Genomic DNA, 24,857 nt, shown 5'->3' with positions numbered 1-24,857 from the left:
TGCATTTCTATAGTGCCTTTAATATAGAAAAACATCCCAAAGTGCTTCACACAAGTGTAACCATGGTTGTGGAGGACTTCAGGAGGACAGACAGTCTGGTGAAATGTTGGACACATGGCAGATGAAATTTAATGCTGTGAAGTGTGAAGTGATACATTTTGGTAGAATGAGGAAAGGCAATGTAAACTAAACGGTACAATTTTAAAGGGGTGCAGGAACAGAGAGACCTGAGGGTGTATGTACACAAATCTTTGAAGGTGGCAGAACAAGTTGAGAAGGCAGTTAAAAAAGCATATGGGATCCTGGGTGGACACAGGCAAAGTTATGGAAGTGGATGTAGGCAGTCTTTGTGATGGGAGAGGATTTGGGGTTGGAAGCTTAGGTCAGAGTCAAATAGGACACCGAGGTTGCGAACAGTCTGGTTCAACCTGAGACAGTGGCCGGGGAAGGAGTGGAATCGGTGGCATAGATACAGAATTTGTGGTGGGAGGATGAAGACGCCTTTGGTGTTCCCAGTTTTTCAACACCTCCACAGCCTTTATGTTGTCAGACTGCTTGTCCAACATACAATCCTGAACGCACCCAGAGGAGGGTGAAGGAAGGCCTGCAGGAGTACCAGAGGAGATTATGCGGGGTGGGGTAATTAATAAATATAAATATTAAAAAAAGAAATGGTATTGCAAGAGTTACAGGGACTTAAAGTAGATAAATCACCAGGCCCAGATGGTCTATATCCATAATGGAGGGAGGTTAGTAATAAAATAGCAGATTTTGGAAGCAGGAATTGTACCAAAGGATAGCAAATGTATACAGGTATACAGATTGTTAAAAGCAAGATCGTACATGAAAAAAGCCATAAAAAAGGCCAATGCAATTCTGGGTTTTTCATATTGGGGCCCTGAATGCAAAAGCAAGGAGGTGATGATGAATCTATACAAGATTCCCAAGCACATGGGAACACCACCACCTGCACGTTCCCCTCCAAGTCACACACCATCCTGACTTGGAAATATACTGCCATTCCTTCATTGTTGCTGGGTCAAAATCCTGGAACTCCCTACGTAACAGCACTGTGGGAGAACCGTCACCACACGGACAGCAGCGGTTCAAGAAGGTGGCTCAGCACCAGCTTCTAAAGGGCAATTAGGGATTGGCCATTAAATGCTGGCCTTGCCAGCGATGCCCACATCCCATGATTAAATAAATAAAATATTAGGCCGTAGATAGAGGACTGCACGGAGTTTGGGCACCCCATAATTGAAAGGATATTGGAGTCACAAAAATGATGTAATGTACACTCAGTAGGATTATACTAGAGATGAGAGGACATAGTTCTGATGAAAAACTTGAAAAACTATTAATGTATTCATTGGAGAAAAGATGATTAAGGGGAAAATCTAATAGAAGTATTCAAAACTTTGAAAGAGTAAATAGTGACAAATTATTTCCAATATTTGATGAATTGTTAACAAGCGAGCATTAACTTTGGATTAGTACCAGAAGCATAAAGAGGGAAATTAGAAGAATTTTATTTCAAGCAAAGGATCATTAGAATATGGAATGAATTATAACACATTGATATATAAGCTGTGTTAATCACACTGTTCGAGAGAATTTGGTAAACACTTGAAAAACATATTAAATAATTATGTTGTCAAGTAGCGTGTTTTGCAGCATCTAATAATGTTTTTCAAGTCTTTCGAACAGTGTGATTAACACAGCTTATATATCAATGTGTTATAATTCTTGTAAATCTTCATAGGACCATACAGTTCACCGATTAAAAAGCTGGGTCTAGCACATTAAATCCTAATCATTGCCAGCTTGGTAACCTTTGACCCTTCCAATGAAGTCACGATATTGGGAGCATCCACATTTAACATATAGAAAATTATAATTTAATTTTTTTTGCATATTTTCTTTGGTCATTAAGGTGTGGGATATTAATGCTTGGGATAGAGTACAGTATTTTTCTGCTTTTGCCATCCATTAACACCACCAAAAATTGTCCATAACTTTATTTCCAATTTTATATTAAACAATAACAACCTCAAATATGTTGAACGTATTAAAATTCAAAGCAATCCATTGTTTTCATTGGTCAAATTCCAGTTGCAATGCATATTTCCTGAAAGTTGTAGCTGGTTTTCACCTTTCCAACAAGTTAGAATACTCGTGGCTGTCAGAACGGACATTTTTATGGTTCTTCTAACAGACCCTCATGAATGTTTGGTTTGTTGGGATTGTTTGCAATGAGCCAGTCTGCAAGCCAGGTCTGAAAGAGAAGACGTTATAAAATTATATTAAAATGAGTAATTTTAAAAACAAAACATTTTGCTGATTTTTTATTGGAAACCAAAAATTTGAAGATAGTTTTTAGTGACTATTTATGCACATCTATGCGATGAATATTAGTGCTAGGAAATGGAGCCATTTCCATTCCAGCCACCCAGTTTTAGCATCCAGCTTTTCCGTTTCAGGTTAGATCAGAGTAAATCTTCCTCTGCTATTCCCCAACAACTTAATTCAGTCCAATCTCAGAACAGCACCTCCTACTGCATCTTGTGTACTAGCCATCCCAATGGCTTCTCTACGTGAGATTGTCTATTTATTGGGAAGTTGTGTCAATTTGGTGCTTTAGGCCCATAGAACTAGTAATTATGTGAAAGTGCCCAAAACACATTTCACATAAGCCCTTGCAGTCAGCAGAGAGAGGAGGCTTTCATTCCATCAGGGATAAAGAACAGTGTGCAAACATCGTCTCAATGCCTCTTGTCTCAAAGAATAAACACACCCTAATCATGGACAACAGTACTTCCATTTATTCAAGTGCTCCCCACAGTACAATACAGGATATGCACCACAAAAACATGAGAACAAATTCCTAATATACATCATATTTACAGGAGTTTCCTATTAATCTTAATCTTTAAAATGATGGGGTTACTAAATATACTGATACTCAATTGCATGAAATTTATAACAATGCAGCAGTGATTTAAAAAAGAATGCCCACAGCAGCAAGTAAATATAAAATACAGTGATTGCAAATGATAAGCAAGCCATAGAGAGAAAAGAGAAACATCAATTCCAACATATAACTCATTCAATTTTTTTGTATAAAGCACTCTTCTGTCTAGCGTGCAAAATAACTTACCGTGGCTTTTTATTTAGACTTGCTTCAATAAAAATAAATTCAGATTACACCAAGAGGTTGCATATTGCAACTGTACAAAACAAGTGTTAGGCACTGTACACTTAAATGTACCATTTGCTGTCAATTCATGTGTCCATCCGTTTAAAAAAAACTAGATTTTTTTTAAAATTTGAGGATCACCCATCCTCAGTTACCTCAACCAACTGGTCATCCTTCAAGTGCGAGCAGAGAGAATAAATGTAAGCAGGCCATTCAACCACTGAAGTGTGGCATCATTGCTGAACTTGATCCTGTCCTTACTTGAAATCCACACACTCACTTTCCAACAGGAGTCACTGGACAACAATCAAAAGTGGCTTACTTTTCCCATTAGTTGATTGAGGATTGAGGCCAATTATAAGGCCCCTTTTTCTCCCCTCACTGTGCACAATTTTCTGGTATTGAGGACTAACAATCTGCTCTCAGCCCTTTTCCAATGTAATTTTTTTAATCCAGTCATAAGGAAGTGCCTGAGAGACACATGCAATGTGATACTCTGCAAATTTTCCCTCCCTCAGCTTGGTGCCAAACCGACTGTACAGCTGACAACAGGAACTCATTGTGTGGAGTTGCCGGCCATGCATCACATAGCAGGCTGGAGCACCATCCAGGAATTTAATATATAGCAAAACCATAAAGCATGCTTGCAACAATTTACAACAGCAAGAAGTAATGCAAACCCTCCAATAATGAAAAAAATCTGATGTTACAAGCCTGACTTCAGCAGAGCACAGCAGTACATGGTACAAAATTACTGAAATGTATTCTTTATGTCCACTTTAAGAATAGTAGAAAAAAATGTCCTTGGTAAACTGGAATGAGTTAATGAGCATGTAACATATACATTAATGTTCACGATTCACTGACTGAAGAGTACTTACAATAGGGTCTGTGGGTTTCTGCTTGCAGAGTTCAGTCAGTCCAGACAACATTGTAGGATTTACAAATCTGCTCAGGTAATCCGTTGCAGCCCATCCAACTGGAATTGGGTCTGCAGTACCTGTAAACATTGAATAATCAGTCATTTACCTCAAGATTTTTTTTAATGTAGAGCAAGGTTTTCTAAAAAAATCTTGTTAGTAGTAGGGGGAACGGGGAAACATTATAAGAAGCTACTAAGAAACTCCACAGAATTTCTTTAGTTTATTGTTTTACAGACATAATGCTGCTTAATAAGATAAATTATAGCTAGTATATAGTACTTAAGGTTTATCGTTCTGCTAACAACGTTTAATGTGGAGATTTAAAAAAAGATTTTCTCCCTCAGAGTTTCTTCCCTTAACCTCTCACGAAGGCATCAAGTTCCACAGACATCTCCTTCAGTAGCTCATCCAAGTAACAATTCAAATGTAGGCTTGATCAGTGAGCATCAGCAAGCCTTTCAACTGTTGAGGCCATCACAACTAGGCCTAGATCCTCTCTTCACTTGGCAACAATGCTCACATGGGAGTCATTGGCTTCTGATCAGGAGTGTAGTTTTAGCCTACAAATACTGAGCACCTTCATCGCACCTTCCCCCAGCTAGCTTTGCTCAAATCAGGGATTTAAACTGGAACTTGTGTGTGAGCATGTGATCATTAGCTGAAGTTACAGGACAGCCACATTGATAATGGGAATTCCACTACATAGTGCCATTAATAGTCTGTATTAATGCCATTAATAGGCTGTATTGTAATTCATTGCAGTCTACTGACAGTCAGAAAAAAATAGACACAGCAATTGATGATTTTAAAATTAAACAAAAGTTTAGTCTAAGGAAAAATTGGCTATAACATATTCAATTGAATTTGGTTTGCTACAAAATATCAAATTATTGAAACAAATTATATTTTATGTCTGGTCATTAGCCACAATCTCCAATTCATTTTTAAATTTTGACTAATTGAGACTCTGCAGCTAAACATATTTAAACTTCATAAGAAGATTAGTTCTCAAAGCAGAGAAAATATGATGTTCTCTGCTCTGATCTACATTGTTGACTGCTACTCAGGGTCATCACTTGGCGTGTTTTCTTCTGAGTATCAACAAATTACAATACAACCCACTTAAGATCCCTACTGTGATGCAGTTATGTACAGGATCAAAATTTATTTTAAAAGAAGCATTCTTTAATTTAATTATATCAGATTTTAACTTGTTAATTTTCTGCCCTCGTTTTTGTTCCAGTAATAGTTTGCTAGAGATGTAACTTTGGGATTGTGGGTGAATTTGCTGACGTGTGTAAAGTCCTCCATAATCACTCCAATTGTTCCAAATCAATATTTTGAATTCTCATGTTTTTATAGACTGGCAATGACTTAGTTGTTATCATATGAACATTTAGTATCAAATTCTTCTGTTATTTTAATATAGGCATCAACCCATTTAAAATAAATAAGTTAACAACTGTTAAAATAGTAGATAGACGAATTATATACAAGTGTATTAATTTCAATCACTTACTTTTAGGTTTATATACCATCCTAATGAATGTTTGTAACGATGTAAGTGGCTTACAAGTTTTTTTTTAAGCTATTTTTTGGGTAGGGGAGGGAGGTTAAAATGCTTTCTCTCGTGTCCTTTACAACTTAGTGTTTTTACTGATGTAAAATAACAAAACACAAATACAATCTTGGTTATAATATGACTTGGATATGTCTGATTGTATCTATCAATGTTTCCAACTATTATAATACAATTGTTAGGAAAACACTGTTTAATGGTAATTTTTCAAAATTACTAATTGCGCTTTAATCACTATCTAGGTCTTTCCTGACATTCTGCGTCTCTTTTGGTAAATTATTTAAATTTCTCTTCCTTGTGCCATACACCAGTCCCTCAACTGCTGGTGACCTACTCCCAGACTTATGCCAATGATGTTTTGTAATTTGCTATCAGGGCACCACAGATTTGCCATCTACAAGGGCACCACAGATTAGGTCACTCTAAATCATAGGATTTTGTGGCTTTTTGAGACAAGCAACGTTTTGCTCTTCTACCTTCAAGTTCATAGAATCATAAACTGATACAGCACAGAAGGAGTCCATTTGGCCCATCGTGACTGTGCTGGCTCTTTGAAAGAGCTATCCAATTAGTCCCACTCCCCTGTCTTTCCCCATAGCCCTGTAAATTTTCTCCCTTCAAGTATTTATCCAATTCCCTTTTGAAAGTTATTATTGTATTTGCTTCCACCATCCTTTCAGGCAATGCATTCCAGATCATAACAACTCACGCAGAAATTTTTTTTTCCTCATCTCACCTCTGGTTCTTTTTCCAATTACCTTAAATCTGTGTCCTCTGGTTACCGATCCTTCTGCCACCGGAAACAATTTCTCCTTATTCAGTCTATCAAAATACTTCAAGGATTCTCATCCTTGTTTTCAAATCCCTCCATGGACTTGCCCCTCCCTATCTCTGTAGCCTCCTCCAGCCCTACAACCCTCCGAGATCTCTGCACTTCTCCAATTCTGGCCTTGCGCATCCCCGATTTTAATCCCTCCACCATTGGCGGCCGTGCCTTCAGCTACCTAGGCCCTAAGCTCTGGAATTCCCTCCCTAATCCTCTCTGCCTCTCTACCCCTCTCTCCTCCTTTAAGATGCTCCTTAAAGCGTACCACTTTGACCAAGTTTTGGTTACCTGTCTTATGTGGCTCGGTGTCAAATTTTGTTTGATAATGCTCCTGTGAAGCGCCATGGGACCTTTTACTAAGTTAAAGGTGCTATATAAATGCAAGTTGTTGATGTTGAGGTGAGTTTAATGGGCAATTAATGTGAAAATGCAGTAACTTCATGAAACTCATGGGGAGGTTAACGTCGAGATGCCATTTTTGCGAAGCTAACGGCAGAGCGGCGCAAATTGTCACCACAAGTTGCTGGTCAATTTGCACATTAATCACACGCCGTTATTTTTTCACCAAATTGCGGCCCATTGCCTCCAAAGCTGCAGTCTGTGGTTCCATGGAGGTGGAGGCACCAACTGGTCCCTGGCTGCTTCTTAGCTGGGGATCTGCTACAGATTTCAATAAAGCTGCCACTCATTTCATTGGTGCCTGCAACAAAGACAAAGCTTCCGTGATGTTGCCGCAAAGGACAGCTATAGACTGGAGAGTCACACCTGTCAGTTGCCGCACAACCTTGGGTATTGACCTCAGAGCATGCACGTAGCTATGATGTTCCTCAAACATCCTTCTTTTGAAACGGGTCCTACCTCACGAGTTCTTGGTACCAATCCGAAGCCAATGGCAGCCTTTTCCTCAGCAGCTGCTGGGAAGATGGCACATCCTCACCCATTCCCCATTCCTCTGGTTCCCTTATGCTCTGTGGAGCACCGGGTACAATATCCTCACTATCACTATCTAATTCTCCTCGGGTGAAATAACCTGAGCTGGTGCCTGGGAGTGAGCAAGCAAGTGCTGCAGGTGATGAGTTGGCAAGGATTAGGGCAGAGCGATTTAGGCAGGATGAAGCAGCTGCACGGGGAAGGGGTCCCAGCACTAATACTCCTCTTCAACAAGGAAGAAATATCTACCATGATTCTCCTCTTCCTGATCATCACCTTCCTTCTCCTGTCCCCACCCCCGTTACTGTGGTGGGTCTGGAGGAAAGGATTATAGAAGCTAAGAATCTGTGAGCATTACCCCCTTGGGATTAAGGAAAAAGAGGAAGGGGGTGGAAGGTTATGACCGCATGGTGCTTCATTGGGATGCCAGGGCAACAGTATAGGTGCTCAATCACTACCCTGCCACCGACCTCGCCATCTCCAAGGAGACCCAAGTGAATGCCCGCAAGCTGCATGGCCTTCTCCTTGAAGGGGTTGAGGGGTTTAAAGGTGGGGATGCTCCCACTGGTGGCCTACCTTTGGCAGTGCCAATTTGTCCTGCAAGAAAACAGAGTGAATGAGGCTAGCACTCAAGGAGTGTGCCAAGTGGCATGGGAGAGGTGAAGTACGTTAAGTAGGGGGCATGAAGTTGTTAAAGTGGTGGAAGGGGTTTTTGGGTTGTGTATGCCAGTTATTGGTGTTAGGGGAGCTGTGTAGGCATAGTGCACGTCACAGAGTTAGAGCCACCTTTAACCAACAGTATGAAGCATTTATTGCGCAAGTGTTGCTTTAAGAGGATGCTGACTTATTCACTTAGGTAATGATTATTGGCACAGCCATGTCAAGGCAAAGAGGGTGAAGAGTGTGCTCAGGATGGGAAAGGAAGAAAAGGAGTGCCCAGTATGTTACCTTGCCAGCCCTGCTGAGGTTGTTGAACTTTTTGCGACACTGGTCTGCAATCTTGGAGATGCAGAAGTTGACACTGTGCCAGTGCTAACACCCTCCAGGCAGCACAAGTGTTAAATCTCTGGCAGGCTTGGTGGCACCCACTCCCAGGAATCTGTGCCTCCTGCCTTCCATCTCCTCAAGAAAATTGCTTCTGCTTCACTGAAGTTTTACATTCTTCTCCTGGATGGGGCACTACCCTGCTACCCTCTGGGCATGAATAGTGCTTTAAGGCCATAATTCTGTACAAGTATGATCAGTTTTTGTATGACTTTTAATCAGAGGCTGATCTTCACAGCTGTCACATAACATTTTGCTCAAATCAAAGTCATTTAAAAATTCAAACAGTTATAACCTTTTCAGATTAAAGACTTACCACCAGGAAACATAAACCGAATTTCCCTCTCTGCTGCAGAAGCGGTTTCACTACCATGTACAGCATTCCTAAGGTCATCCGTCCCATATAGCGCCCTTAAACTGGAACAGGCAGACAATGGTAAAGCAGGTTAAATGGATCATATATTTTTACTGGCTTTTTATATGTAAAACTGCAGAACTTTTTACATTACTTTTTAAATATAAAATATATTAAGCATATTATTACTTGATAAAGAATACACCAAAGCTGCTCAATTGTTATGAAAGAGCTTTCATCTCCTCATGACAAAATCTGTGGAATTAAAATTCATAGAATTTGTCATTAGGGTTACCCAAACCTAGTCTGCAACAATAAAGAAAATGATGTCTGCATTCAGCCCACCAGGGCTAGTTTCAGAAATGGCGGGGGGGGCGGGGGGGGTGGAGAGGTAATTTTAACCTATCCCACCCGGTGGGAAACTGACAGGATCGGATTGGCCACCCGTTTTATTTTCCACTGACCGTAAGGTTAGATAAAAATTACCCCCAAGGTGTTCCACCATAGTGACAGATAAAACTGTTGATAGGGTGCTGCCACCATAGTGGGATGCAAATTTGCCCCACACACCCTAATTTTTAAGATCACTCACCTGCCTGGATGAGTTTGTTTTGCTTTTATGCTATTTGCAGGTCCAATCATCTTCTTCCAGTATGCTATTGCTTGATCTCTGGCAATGACCATGGCAATAGTTGGTCCAGAACTCATGAATGCTGTTAAACTGGGAAAGAACATTTTTCCATAATGTGCAGCATAAATATCACTGCACTGCTCTGGACTTAAATACACTTTCCGTTTCTGCAATGGGAAAAACAGTTCGGTTCAATATAGTATTCCAGATTAGCAGGCATACGGGAAGGGAAGGCAAAGGATGAGGCAGAAGGAGGAGGTGGGGGGTGGAAGGGAGCGAGGAGGTGGGGGGGAAGGGAGCGAGGAGGTGGGGGGGAAGGGAGCGAGGAGGTGGGGGGGAAGGGAGCGAGGAGGTGGGGGGGAAGGGAGCGAGGAGGTGGGGGGGAAGGGAGCGAGGAGGTGGGGGGGAAGGGAGCGAGGAGGTGGGGGGAAGGGAGCGAGGAGGTGGGGGGGGAAGGGAGAGGGAGCGAGAGCGGAAGGGGGCAAGGAAAGAGGCACCAGCGGCGGTGGACCTGAGAGGAGGACCCCCTGGGGCCCACCGAGCGGGGGGGGGGAGGAGGCCCCGGGGCCCACCGAGCGGGGGGGGGGGGAGGAGGCCCCGGGGCCCACCGAGCGGGGGGGGGAGGAGGCCCCGGGGCCCACCGAGCGGGGGGGGGAGGAGGCCCCGGGGCCCACCGAGCGGGGGGGGGGGGGGAGGAGGCCCCGGGGCCCACCGAGCGGGGGGGGGGGGGAGGAGGCCCCGGGGCCCACCGAGCGGGGTGGGAGGAGGCCCCGGGGCCCACCGAGCGGTGGGGGGGAGGAGGCCCCGGGGCCCACCGAGCGGGGGGGGGGAGGAGGCCCCGGGGCCCACCGAGCGGGGGGGGGAGGAGGCCCCGGGGCCCACCGAGCGGGGGGGGGGAGGAGGCCCCGGGGCCCACCGAGCGGGGGGGGAGGAGGAGGCCCCGGGGCCCACCGAGCGGGGGGGGGAGGAGGCCCCGGGGCCCACCGAGCGGGGGGGGAGGAGGCCCCGGGGCCCACCGAGCGGGGGGGGAGGAGGCCCCGGGGGCCACCGAGCGGGGGAGGAGGAGGCCCCGGGGCCCACCAAGCGGGGGAGGAGGAGGGGAGGAGGCCCTGGGGCCCACCGAGCGGGGGAGGAGGAGGCCCCGGGCCCACCGAGCGGGGGAGGAGGAGGCCCAGGGCCCACCGAGCGGGGGAGGAGGAGGCCCAGGGCCCACCGAGCGGGGGAGGAGGAGGCCCAGGGCCCACCGAGCGGGGAAGGAAGAGGCCCCGGGCCCACCGAGCGGGGGAGGAGGAGGCCCCGGGGCCCACCGAGCGGGGGAGGAGGAGGGGAGGAGGCCCCGGGCCCACCGAGCGGGGGAGGAGGAGGGGAGGAGGCCCCGGGCCCACCGAGCGGGGGAGGAGGAGGCCCCCAGGCCCACCGAGCGGGGGAGGAGGAGGCCCCGGGCCCACCGAGCGGGGGAGGAGGAGGCCCCGGGCCCACCGAGCGGGGGAGGAGGAGGCCCCGGGCCCACCGAGCGGGGGAGGAGGAGGCCCCGGGCCCACCGAGCGGGGGAGGAGGAGGCCCCGTGCCCACCGAGCGGGGGAGGAGGAGGCCCCGGGCCCACCGAGCGGGGGAGGAGGAGGGGAGGAGGCCCCGGGCCCACCGAGCGGGGGAGGAGGAGGGGAGGAGGCCCCGGGCCCACCGAGCGGGGGAGGAGGAGGCCCCCAGGCCCACCGAGCGGGGGAGGAGGAGGCCCCGAGCCCACCGAGCGGGGGAGGAGGAGGGGAGGAGGCCCCGGGCCCACCGAGCGGGGGAGGAGGAGGCCTCGAGTATTCAATGAAATCAAAAACAACAACAACAAAGATAATCAAGGAGTGACGTCACAGGACGGCAGGTAGGTGATTGGTTGGTGAGTATTAGTTTCTTTGCTCTCTATGCTAGGGCAATGGTTTAAACTAAGAGCTGGGAAACTGTAACTTGCTATTTCCTTATTAAATTAATAACTTAAACTAGATAAACTAATTAGTCAATAAAACTAAAAAATAAACGATTGAATAAAAACTTTAACTAATTAAATATATAAAACAAGGTTAGATTGGGATGGCAGGGCAGGTGGTATGTCTTAACTGCATCATGTGGGAGTTGGGGGAGACCAGCGAGATCCCGAGCAACCACATTTGCAGTAAGTGTCTGCAACTCAAGGAACTTCGGCTCAGAATGTTAACTGTATCCATGTGATTTATATTAATTAATGTTAATTGTATTCAGGTGGTGCGTATCAATTGGGAACTCTCTTGCATTCATTTATATAAGAACTTATCTAGGGTGTGGTGTGGGTGTAACGTGGATCTCTGTGAATAAAGGCTTGGAAGCAACTGAAGACCAGGCTCTAGTATTCTATCCTTCACCACCTGGCTATCCAGTTTATTACACAGAGTTGTTGAGCTGGAGTCCGAGCTGCAAACATTGCGATGCATCAGGGAGGGGAAGAGTTATCTGGACGCTTTGATCCAGGAGGCAGTCACACGCCTTAGGTTAGGTAGTAGTTTAGATTTGGTCAATAGTCAGGGACAGGAGGATGTGACTCCGAGACAGGCAGGTATGGGACCCAGGATGTAGTGATGGAGGATCCTCAGCCCTTGACCTTGTCCAACAGGTACAAGGTACTTGCTATCTGTATGGATGAGAACAAGGACTGCAGGGAGGATGGGTAAACTGACGACAGCACCATGGTACAGGGGGCCATTCAAGTGGGGGGAGTAAAATGTAATGTGGTAGTGTTAGGGGATAGTATAGTCAGGAGGGTAGACACTGTTCTTTGCAGCTGCGAGTGGGAGGCCCGAAGGCTGTGTTGCCTACCCAGTGCCAGGGTTAAAGGACATCTCCTCGCGGCTGGAAAAGAACTTGGAGCATGAGGGGGACGCTCCAGTTGTCGTGGTCCACGTAGGAACCAACAACATAGAAAGAACTAAGAATGAGGTTTTGCTGAGGGACTTTGAGGAGCTAGGGACCAAATTAAAAAGCAGAACCTCAAAGGTAATAATCTCTGGATTACTACCTGAGCCAAGCACAAGTTGGCATAGGGTCAAACAGATCAGAGAGTTAAATGCGTGGCTCAAAGATTGGTATGGGAGACAGGGGTTTCAATTCATAAGGAACTGGTACCAGTACTGGGGAAAGAGGGAGCTGTTCCATTGGGCGCTCCACTTAAACCGGGCTGGGACCAGTGCCCTGGCAAATGGAATGACTAGGGCTGTAGATGGGGCTTTAAACTAAAAAGGTGGGTGGGAGGGTTCAGGTGAGGGGAAATTTAGAAATCTAAAGAGAAAAGACAAGGCAATAGAGCACGATATCGATTTGAGTAAAGATAAGCAGAGTGTGACAGGAAGGGACAGAAAGTTTAACGGTAATAGAGCACCAGCGAATAAGGTCATAGCAGGGAAAAATGGTAACAAGTTAAACAAAGCATTCGGAACAAGATAGACGAATTAGTGGAACAAATAGAGATAAATGGTTTGATCTACTAGCTATTACAGAGACGTGATTGCAAGGTGACCAAGCTTGGCAACTAAATATTTCAGGGTACTTGACGTTACGAAAAGACTGGCAGAATGGAAAAGTAGAGGGGGTAGCCCTGATAATAAAGGATGACGTAAGGACAGTAGTGAGAAAGTATCTTAGCTCGGAAGATCAGGAGGTAGAATCAGTATGGGTGGAGATAAAAAATAATAAGGGGCAGAAAACTCTGTTCTAGTTTACAGGCCCCCTAATGGTAGCTATACTGTTGGACAGAGTATTAATCAAGAAGTAATTGGAGTAACAAAGGTAATGCAATGATCATGGGGGTCTTTAATCTTCATATAGATTGGACAAATCAAATTGGCAAAGGTAGTCTGGAGGACGAAATCATGGAATGCATTCGAGACAGTTTCCTAGAACAATACACCGTGAAGCCAACCAGGGAACAGGCTATTTTAGATTTTGTATTGTGTAATGAGACAGGGTTAATTAGTAATCTCAAAGTAAAGCGTCTTCTGGAGAAGAGTATTCATAATATGGTAGAATTTTACGTTTGAGCGTGACATACATAAGTCTGAAACTAGAGTCTTAAACTTAAATAAAGCCAATTACATAGGTATGAGGGGCGAGTTGGCTAAGGTAGATTGGGAAATTAGATTAAAAGGTATGATGGCAAATAAGCAATGGCAAACATTTAAAGAAATATTTCAAAATTCTCAATGAATATACATTCTATTGAAAAATAAAAACTCCATGGGAAAAATGAACCATCCGTGGCTAGCTGAAGAAGTTAAGGATAGTATTAGATTAAAAGAAGAGGCTTATAATGTTGCGAAGAAGTCTAGTAAGCCTAAGGATTGGGAGAGTTTTAAAAACCAAAAAATTGATTAAAAGGGAGATAAAGGTGATAAAGGTGGCTGCAAAGATAGTGGATGCATTGGTTGTGAGCTTCCAAAATTGCCTAGATTCTAGAATGGTGCCAGCGGATTGGAAGGTAGCAAAGGTAACACCACTATTCAAGAATGGAGGGAGAGAGAAAACAGGGAACTACAGGCCAGTTAGCCTGACATCAGTCGTCGGGAAAGTGCTGGAATCCATTATTAAGGAAATGGTAACAGGGCACTTAGAAAATCATAATATGATTAGGCAGAGTCAACATGGATTTATGAGACGGAAATAGTGTTTGACAAATTTATTACAGTTTTTTGAGGATGTAACTAGCAGGGTAGATAAAGGGATCCAGTGGATGTAGTATATTTGGATTTTCAAAAGGCATTCGATAAGGTGCCACATAAAAGGTTGTTATACAAGGGCTCATGGGGTTGGGGGTAATATATTAGCATGGATAGAGGATTGGTTAATGGCCAGAAAGCAGAGAATTGGGATAAATGGGTCATTTTCAGGTTGGCAGGCTGTTACTAGTGGAGTGTTGCAAGGATCAGTGCTTGAGCCTCAGCTATTTACAATCTATTTTAATGACTTAGATGAAGGGATCAAATGTAATGTATCCAAGTTTGCTGATGATACAAAGCTAGGTGGGAAAGTAAGCTGTGAGGAGGATGCAAAGAGTCTGCAAAGGGATATAGACAGGTTAAATGAGTGGGCAAGAGGTGGCAGGTGGAGTATAATGTGGGTAAATGTGAGGTTATTCACTTTGGTAGAAAGAATAGAAAAACAGAATATTTTTTAAACGGTGAGAAACTATTAAATGTTGACGTTCAGAGAGATTTGGGTATCCTCGTACAAGAAACACAGAACGTTAGCATGCAGGTACAGCAAGCAATTAGGAAGGCAAGTGGCATGTTGGCCTTTATTGCAAGGGGGTTGGAGTACAAGACTAAGGAAGTCTTGCTACAATTGTACACGGCTTTGGTGAGACCACACCTGGAGTACTGTGTACAGTTTTAGTCTCCTTATCTAAGGAAGGATATACTTTTAGAGGCGGTGCAATGAAGGTTCACGAGATTGATTCCTGGGTTGAGAGGGTTGTCCTATGAGGCGAGATTGAGTAGAATGGGCCTATACTCTCTGGAGTTTAGAAGTATGAGAGGTGATCTCATAGAAACATATAAGATTCTGAGGGGGCTTGATGGGATAGAGCTGAGAGGTTGTTTCCCCTGGCTGGAGAGTCTAGAACTAGGGGGCATAGTCTCAGGATAAGGGGTCTTAGATGGAGGAGAAATTTCTTCACTCAGAGGGTTATGAATCTTTGGAATTCTCTACCCCGAGGGCTGTGGATGCTCAGTCATTGAGTATATTCAAGGCTGAGATAGATTTTTGGATTCTAGGGGAATCAAAGGATATGAGGAAAGGGCGGGAAAGTGTAGTTGAGATCGAAGATCAGCCAGGATTGTCTTGAATGGCAGAGCAGGCTCGAGAGGTCCTATGGCCTACTCCTGATCCTATTTCTTATGTTCTTATGGAAAGGAAGAGGGGGGGGGGGAGCAGGGAGAGAGGGCGGAAGAAGGGAAAAGGCAGAACAGGACAGAGAGTCAGGATCGGGGGTGGCACTAGGACCGCACAATCCATGCGATTGTAAGGATGCCTGAGTCAGGGGCCTGAACAGATCTAGTGATTTGGATGAGGGAACTAAATGTAACATTTCTAAGTTTGCAGACAACACAAAGCTGGGGTGGAATGTGAGCTGTGAGGAGGATGCAAAGAGGCTCCAATGTGATTTAGACAAGCTGGGTGAGTGGGCAAGAACATGGCAGATGCAGTATAATGTGGATAAATGTGAGGTTATCCACTTTGGTTGTAAAAACAGAAAGGCAGATTATTATCTGAATGATGATAGATTGGGAAAAGGGGAGGTGCAACGAGTCCAGTTAGGAAGGCGAATGGTATGTTGGCCTTCATTGCAAGAGGATTTGAGTACAGGAGCAGGGATGTCTTACTGCAGTTATACAGGGCCTTGATGATACCACATCTGGAGTATTGTGTGCAGTTTTGGTCTCCTTATCTGAGGAAGGATGTCCTTGCCATGGAGGGAGTGCAACGAAGGTTTACCAGACTGATTCCTGGGATGGCAGGACTGACGTATGAGAAGAGATTGGGTCGACTAGGCCTATATTCACTAGAGTTTAGAAGAATGAGAGGTGATCTCATCGAAACATATAAAATTCTAACAGGACTAGACAGACTAGATGCAGGAAGGATGTTCCCGATGGCTGGGGAGTCCAGAACCAGGGGTCACAGTCTCAGGATACGGGGTATGCCATTTAGAACCGAGATGAGGAGAAATTTCTTCACTCAGAGGGTGGTGAACCTGTGGAATTCTCTACCACAGAAAGCAGCGGAGGCCAAGTCATTAGATGTATTCAAGAAGGAAATAGATATATTTCTTAATGCTAAAGGGATCAAGGGATATGGGGAAAAAGCGGGAACAGGGTACTAAGTTAGACGATCAGCCATGATCATTTTGAATGGCAGAGCAGGCCCGAAGGGCTGAATGGCCTAATCTTGCTCCTATTTTCTATGTTTCTATGTTAGTGTGCTTATTAATAAATATAATAAAATATGCACAAATCTCAAAACTTTCATTAACATTTTTAAAATACATATCAAAATATGAATAATTTTATTTTCATTCATACTTCCTGTGGGATTTACAATTTGAGATGGGTTTGAAATCTGGAAAATATGCGTAAACTGTCTCCTTTTCCCTAACTCTGCTCGATTTCAAACATAAAGTCATTTTTGTAAATGAAAATAATAATTTTCCTCACCTCAAAACAATGATAACATGCTACTTAGAACAAATAAAAAATGAATTCATCATTGGTACTCATCCCGTCTGATAATAAAGTAGGTTTGTGCCTAATTATATCCCACAGTCAGTAAATTTTCTCTTGAGCGAACTGATGCCTTTCATTGTATGTCATAATGGTGGAATCGCTGACTGCTCCTAACAATAGCTGTTCCCTATTAATTGTGCTTAAAGTTCTGCTGGGGTTTCAACAATTCTGTGTCCATCTCCCTCTCACACCCTCTGCATTCCAGCCTGACTCTCAATCATAGATAATGCATGCTCTGACCACATATTTCTGATCTTAATATTCTTACATTTAACCCTGTTGTCCAGCACGCTTTTTGGATAGAGGAGGTCCTTTCTCTAATGCCACTCCTCCCCCAAAGGTGTACTTACTGTCTCCTCCAACCTGTTAACTAATATATCCATATAAAAAGGCCAAGTGATTCTACATACTGGGAAATTACAATCACATTTCCCAGGTGCTGAGTAAGAGCGCAGATAAAGTTTAACTGTACAATATAAATTCTAAAGATAACAGCAGTGTAACCCATAGAATTACAAATTAAGTTGAATCCATGAAACAGACCCTGACCCAGCTGTCATTCATTTCCTTTTACCTCTATGTATTCTTTTAGCTCATCCGATTGTCTTTATTTTATAATTTTAAACAAGTTGGAAAATAAACAGGTGCCAAAGCTCAGACAACTGATTTGACACCAGATTAAATAGGCAGCATCTAATATAATTGTCTGATAAAATATAGGGCCCCCAAACTGAACCTTTGCACGTGGCCCCCACAGACAAATACAGCCCCTGGGTGGGGGAGGGGGCAATCAGAAGGAAAAGAATCATAAAATCATGCAACACAGGAGGCCATTCGGCCCATCATGTCTGTGCCAGCTCTTTGAAAGAGCTATCCAATTAGTCTCACTCCCCTCCTATTTCCCCATCGCCCTGCAAATTTCTTCTTTTCAAGTATATATCCAACTCCCTTCTAAATGTTTCTATTGAATCTTCTTCCACCAATCTTTCAGGCAGTGCATTTCAGATTGTAACAACTTGCTGCATAAAAAAAATTTCCTCCTTCCCCCTGGAATTTTTTGCCAATTATCTTAAATCTGTGTCCTCTGGTTACCAACCCTCCTGCGAGAGGAAACAGTTTCTCTCCCTCATATTTTGAATACCTCTATTAAATCACCTTTTAACTTTTCTGCTCTAAGGAGAATAATCCAAGCTTCTCTCATCTGTCCCATAAATGAAGTCCCTCATCTCTGGTACCATTCTGGTAAATCTCCTCCGCACCCTCTCCAAGGCCTTGACATCCTTCCTAAAGTCTGATGCCCAGAATTGGACACAATACTCTTAGCTGAGGCCTTACAGGTGATTTATAAAGGTTTACCATAACTTCCTTGCTTTTGTACTCTATGCCTCTATTTATAAAGCAAAGGATCCCAAATGCTTTTTTTAAGAAACAGCCTTATCAACTTGTCTTGACAACTTCAAAAATTGTGTATACAAACCCCCATGTCTCTCTGTTCCTGCACCCCCTTTACAATTGTACCATTTAATTTATATTGCCTCTCCTCATTTTTCCTTCGAAAATGCATTACTTCACACTTCTCTGCATTAAATTTCATCTGCCATGTGTCTGCCCATTTCACCAGTCTATGTCCTCCTGAAGCCTGTTACTATCCTCCCCACTATTTACTACATTTCCGAGTTTCGTGTCATCTGCAAACTTTGAAATTACACCTTCTATGGCCAAGTCCAGATATATATAGAAAAAAATGGTCTTAATATCGACCCATGGGGGACACCACTGTATACTTCCTTCCAGTCTGATAAATAACTGTTCAGCACTACTCATTGCTTTCTATCTTAGTCAAAAGTTTGAGGGAAAAAAATACTCCCAAGCTCCAGCAAAACTGTTACATGTTTTGATTTATAGAAGTACTTTTCCCCCTATATTTTTGTTAACAGCACCTACAAGGAAATCAATGTATCAAAATTGCGAGCCTGATTAAAAAAAAGAAAGCGGCGTTCAGTTTAACGACAGAAGAGGTTAAAAAAAAACACCCCATAAATAAAACTTACATCGCTGTAAAGTATTAAAACTCGGAAATTGTAACTGGCCAGTTTTTGTGTCGAGCTATAAAATCGCACCGACTGGCAGGAGGAACAAAGCTGAATGTTGCCTAGAACAAGCCACACAGCACACCTCTGCAAGGGTTTTCATGTTTCATTCTAAAGACATTTGCAGCGTACTTGAATTATGGTGAACCCGGATCGGAGAACGATCTCTTCGATTTCGTCCGCGCTGTCGATGGCGTCCGGTTTGATCAGGGCCAGTGTCCTCTCCACGTACACCTCTGATGCAGACCGTGCTTCCTCCATAATTCACTCGCTCACCTCTGATCGAAATACCGTACCTTTCCTAAAAAAAAATACTGCAAATTGAGCACTGCAGCGGTAACAAGAAAATTAAAATATTAGAGTAAAGTGAATTTCACACTTGTTATTTGCGTTCACTAGTACAGTAAGTTTTTAAAGAACGGCACGAATCTTTAGGATTTTTCTTCTGGTGTTGTCGAGGCTGTTGCTAAGGAACACTTAGTGCTTATGTGCTTTTCCCAAGAGACTTTTCAGAAGCAACCAATCTCTGGTAACAACTTATATTTAGTATGCAGATTATTTTAGAATGCATATCCCACTGGCATGAAACACCTTATTCATTCATCTGTTTTATAATTAAACCATAATGAGGGTACGAAAACTCACAGGGAGTTGTCACTGGGCAACTCTCGAGCGTCTCCTCTAGATGAATAATGTTATAGTCAGGGCCCCTAGATTTCCTCTACACTCAAAGGCCGATTTCAACAACTAGCTCAACCAAATTCTCCAGCATAAGAATGTAGATTCTGCTGCCAGTCTGTTCGGGATTGATTGAAATACCAATACTTACTTTAAAATATTCCCCTCAATATAATGTTTTGAAATACTGTATAAATAATGCTTATTTGGACAAATCAAACATTTAAACAGCTTAAAATCAGTTTACTATGCTTAAGCCTCTAACTCTGCAAAGCACTGTGAGTTGTTTGCAGTAGTAGCTTCTATACTATTCAAGTAAGATAACTTGAATTAGATAATTAAATGGTAGCTAGCTAAAATAGTGGAGCACAAGGACGTACTTACATTAGCTTGTTCATACAATTTTAACTCTGCGGGCTGTTTTTAGCAGTTGCTTTGTTGATGCATAAATGTGGGGACACCATTACCTCCATGTTCCCCGCCAAGTCACACACTATCTTGACTTGGTCATATAATCATCATTCCTGGGTCAGAATCCTGGAATTCCCGATCTAACACAACGGTGGGACTGCAGTGGTTCCAGGAGAAGCCTACCACACCACCACGTTTTCAGGGCAACTAGTGATCGGCAATAAATGCAGCCTTGATGGATGGTCACTTATTAGCTTGGTTTCTTACAGATACTGTTCCTTTGTTTCTGCTTTTTGATTCCTTTAGTTTGCAGATTGTTGTAGTTACCAGATGTGATTCAGCTGCCTTTCTTGAATGTGGTAACTGTACCTGTCTGATTCCAGTCTATCAGAACCTCCCCAGTGTTAAGTAAGTCTAAGTGCCAGGATTTTTAAATATCGCATCTGCTATCCTGTTTTTCTGCACCCATTTCTTTGTTTATTTTGGCATGCTGAATCACATTTTCTTGCAGTCAAATTTTTTTTCACCCCTTCATTAATTTCTGTATCTTTCATCTTTCCCACCACATCTCATTTTTAAAAATCTCCACTTCTCTTTGTCTACCCCTTCATTTTTACTTTCCCAATCTCTTAACTTTTTCTCTCTCCTCTTTCTGATTCCATCTCATTTACTTTCTCTGAAGTGAGGCTCAAGGTTCACATGAATGACTGATGGTGACCAGCACTGAGGTCACGTGTATAGCCCTAACAAAGATTTGACTGCAAGAAAATGTGATTCAGGCATGCAGAAATAAACAAAGAAATGGGTGCTGAATCACTGAGGTTATGCAAGCATGGAATAACAAAAATCATTTGCAGGAGATGCCTAACTGAAAGATCCTACTTCTGTTTCACATATAGTCAAACACAAAACTTTTAATTACAGATTGAGAAACCAAGTCCATAGTACAGCACAGCACCACAGTTGAAAGAATACAAGTGAAAACACGTCAGGTTCCACATGCACGCTGACAACTCCCAGCTCTACCTCACCACCACCGTCTCTGATTTGTCATGATGCTTGTCTGACATCCAGTACTGGATGAGCAGAAATTTCCTCCAACTAAGTATCAGGAAGACCGAAGCCATTATCTTCGGTGCCCGCCACCGACTCCGTCCCTCTCCCTGGCCACTGTCTGAGGCTGAATTAGACAGTTCGCAACCGTGGCATCCTATTTGATCCTGAGATGAGCTTCCGACCCCATTGTCAGCTCCATCACCAAGACCGCCTACTTTCACTCCCATCTCTGTCTCTGCCTCAGCTCATCTGCTGCTGAAACCCTCATCCATGCCTTTGCTACCTCTAGGCTTGACTATTCCAATGCTCTCCTGGCCAGCCTCCCATCTTCCACCCTCCATAAACTTGAACTCATCCAAAACTCTACTGCCAGTATCTTAAATCTCACCAAGTCCCGTTTACCCATCACCCCTGTGCTCACTGACCTACATTGGCTCCCGGTCCTGCAACACCTCAATTTTAAAATTCTGATGTTTTCAAATCACTTCATGGCCTCGCTATCTCTATTTCTGTCTCTCTAACCTCCTCCAGCCCTACAACTCTCAGGTCTCTGCACTCCTCCAAATCTGGCTTCTTGCACATCCCCAATTTGCATTGCCCCACCATTGGCAGCTATGCCTTCAGCTGCCTAGGCCCTAAGCCCTAAAACTCACTCCCTAAATCTCTCCTCCTTTAAGACACTCCTTAAAATCTACCTCTTTGACCAAGCTTTTAGTCACCTGACCTAACATCTCCTGATGTGGCCAGTGTCAAATTTTGTTTGATAATGCTCCTGAGAGGCACTTTGGGATGTTTTACGTTAAATGCAAGTTGTTGTAAGTAGGAGAGTAGCAATTAGGTGATACCATGTTTGGTTTTAAAAACCTGAAGATTGTAGATAACAGGTTTAAATATGTTCATGGAGGATCAACAAAAAAGTGATGACATAAATATGAACTTTCATAAACAACATCTCAGGACTGGTTACACCTAAAACAAGTAGGCTAGCAAGCAACAGTGAGGCAGCAATCCAGAATCATTTAGATAGGTGGGGGGCAGGCAGGAAACAGGATCCCAGAAGAAACTGAAGGTAATGAGATGGGTATGGACACATACATGAACTATTTACCAGAAAAAGGCAATATTGATGGTGTTGATTTATAAATGAATATTGGCCAGTAGAGAACTACCTGCTTCTCTGAACAGTGGCATTTCACACCCACCTATACAGTGAAGCAGGGACTTGGTTGAACATCCTTTTTGAAAAACAACATTTCTTGACACTACAGCATTTAGCTGAAGTACCAGTCTAGATTATGAGTTCAAATGCTGGAGTGGGTCTTGAACCCAGACCCTTCTAACAGACGAGAATGCTAAAATGTTAGGCACATTGTATTGTTTAGCATTTTGTCCATACATTTTCCTTCTGTGCATTTTATCTGGAAACAATTCCATAATAGTTTATCCTGTATAAAATGGTATGAAATAGTGGGCATTAGACCTGGGCTACACTAACCCACAGTAAACAATAAAGACACAGGGTTCAGTTCACAGGAAAGTGTGGTCCATTTCCAGAAATGGTGATCAAGCTGTTATGGAAGAAAATATGTTGCAAAAAAAAAGCAACCTATATAGGGTCTGAGGAAATGCCTCCTACTGTATAAATTAAGCCACAAGGTTTGGGGTTGGGCCCTATAGATCAGAAACATCACAGGTTTGACTCTTAGGCTATCTTAAGTAAGCTAATCTCAGCCAGAGGAGCAGTGGCCTCAATGGCTGGTGTGAGGGAGGGGGAAAAACAATCAAACTTACGCTCCTGCTGGAAAATGTGCAAGTGAGATCAGGACCATTATAACCAAGCCTAATGCTGATGGCTCAATAAGCTTGGCAACTCACCCTCTACTTTGGAAATATACCCTAACTATACTCTATTGTGATTTGATACCTTCAGGTGGAGGGCGAGAAAGGAGTTAATTTTTCATCCTCCCATCTACAGGACATCAAGAACCAATTGAATTGCAAGTATTTAAATTAAAACCTTACAAGTAAAATTACAAATGTTGGCAGTGGCATTTGTTTTTCATTCCTTTTCCCCATAGATTGGCCATTGTAAGAGCAGCTGTGGAAAATATCAACATGTGTCAACAGCTGCTCAGTAAACTTTCAGATAGTGCTCTCAAATTCATGATTCAGAGCAGAGGGGATTGTAAATAGAAAATTAGACAGACTTCAGTTTACCCACGTTTCTGTGAATGCAGTAACATAGCTGGGGTCATTTACTGCATCATTCTGCTTTCTCTCCCTGCAAAAATTACAGGTTACTAGTCAGCACACACTATGCCCAAAATCAGTACATGAGGCAAGGGGCAGAGTATATTGAACTGCATGCTGCCACATGGTGCCCAAGTGAGTCATATTCAGTCCAAGGGATACAGTTCTCTTGTAGGGCAAGTATAAGCAGTAGCAATAATGTTGAAGTGTCAAATTCACAGTCCTTCACACTAACATAACATCCCAGTTCTCAACACCACAACTGCTATAAAGCAGGTTAGCGAATGTAGCATCCACAGGCCTAAAAACAAAACATTTTACTGTGCAGCCTTTCATGTACAACTAAAGGCAATTTTCATAAATAATGGATTTAAAGTACAAATTCCATCCTAAGACAAAAAGGGAAAATTTCCTGAAGAGATATAAAACCAACAGGTCAACTTACTACAAACAGAACAATGGAAACACAGCCAGTCCCTTCTTCAAAACTGAGTTTTTAAAAAAGTCTGCAACTGTAGCAATAACTCGTCTGTTCTCTCCAGATGCTGACTAACCAGTTATGTATTTCTAGCATTTTCTGTTTTTTTTTAAGATTTCCAGCAGGCACAGCCTTTTACTTTTCACGTCAATTTACTCTACTCCATTCACTAGATAGCATGTCTCCTGGTCAGTTTGTCACATACTACTCCACTCAGTTCATGAGCAAGAACAGATCCAGCAGCACTTCAAAACCAACTTTTTAAAAATAGTTTTTTGTGCCCATGAAAGCCAGGAATATCATTACCGGGGCACAGAACAATTTCTGACACCAGTGGCCTAAAACATGAGCTCGATAGGGCCCAATCAGCAACAGAATAGAGCTCATTCTGTTCTACCCCTGTTCTACATCCAGACCTCAGTGTGACAAAGCCAGCCCATCCCACAAGGCGTCCATGCAACTTAGTGAAAACTTTGTGTTATAAACCCATAAAGGAAAAGACTTAGTGTAGGGATATCTGTGTAGGGAATGCAGCAGTCAATTTACATACAGCAAGGTCCCACAAAACAGCAATGAGATATATGACTAGATAATCTGTTTATGATGTTGGTTGAGGGATAAATATTGTCCAGAACACCTGGAGAACTCCACTGCTCTTCGAATAGTGCCAAGGGATCTTTTACATCCACTAAGAGGGCAGATATAACCTAAGACTAACGTCTCCTCCGAAAGTGTGAGCATGGATAATGTGCTCTAAGATGGGGCTTGAACACAACTGTCAGAATAAGCCAAGCCATACAGAACCAGGATGAAACCATCCAATTAATTTAACAAACAGAAAACCTTCATCCCATCATGGCAGGTTGCAGTCAAACAATCTACCCACTCAGATCCAAAGTGAAAGAACAATGCCCTAACCCATCCCAAATCGGAAATACAATTTAGCAATCTGTACAACCATTGCATAATTAAATAATGCAATAAGTCAAGGTTCATGTGTTTACACACAATTTTGTAGAATACAACTGGTAAAGTCACCCCATATAGCACAATGGTGTGTTTAGAGCAGTTATTAACTTTGGAAATCATGAATCCAAACAAGATCTCTACACAGA

The 24,857-nt window shown here is 43.3% G+C and overlaps 1 protein-coding gene across 3 annotated transcripts; it reads right to left on the bottom strand.

The window, feature by feature from the left end:
* Positions 1-1,665: 1,665 nt before the first annotated feature.
* On the bottom strand, positions 1,666-20,102 carry nme5 (NME/NM23 family member 5). 3 transcript variants are annotated; one of them, XM_067995824.1, is made up of 6 exons: positions 19,932-20,102; positions 19,002-19,170; positions 9,446-9,651; positions 8,815-8,915; positions 4,078-4,196; positions 1,666-2,275 (listed from the first exon to the last, which is right to left on the bottom strand). In XM_067995824.1, the coding sequence occupies exons 2-6, from the start codon at positions 19,128-19,130 to the stop codon at positions 2,198-2,200; spliced, it is 633 nt and encodes a 210-aa protein (XP_067851925.1). In that variant the 5' UTR covers positions 19,131-19,170; positions 19,932-20,102; the 3' UTR covers positions 1,666-2,197. The 3 variants fall into 3 exon arrangements, with proteins under 3 accessions (XP_067851925.1, XP_067851924.1, XP_067851926.1); XM_067995823.1 differs by lacking the exon at positions 19,932-20,102 and adding an exon at positions 19,249-19,333; XM_067995825.1 differs by lacking the exon at positions 19,932-20,102 and adding an exon at positions 19,272-19,324.
* Between the last annotated feature and the right edge of the window lie 4,755 nt (positions 20,103-24,857).

The sequence above is a fragment of the Heptranchias perlo genome, chromosome 14, assembly GCF_035084215.1.
Source record: "Heptranchias perlo isolate sHepPer1 chromosome 14, sHepPer1.hap1, whole genome shotgun sequence".
NCBI lineage: Eukaryota > Metazoa > Chordata > Chondrichthyes > Hexanchiformes > Hexanchidae > Heptranchias > Heptranchias perlo.
This window is presented reverse-complemented; position numbering and strand designations above follow the sequence as displayed.

Coding starts and splice junctions, on each gene's coding strand:
- nme5 (XM_067995824.1), bottom strand. CDS start 19,130: ATGGAGGAAGCACGGTCTGCATCAGAGGTGTACGTGGAGAGGACACTG. Junction 9,652..19,001: donor CCGGGTTCACCATAATTCAA/GTACGCTGCAAA, acceptor TTCCCATTGCAG/AAACGGAAAGTGTATTTAAG. Junction 8,916..9,445: donor AAACAAACTCATCCAGGCAG/GTGAGTGATCTT, acceptor TGCCTGTTCCAG/TTTAAGGGCGCTATATGGGA.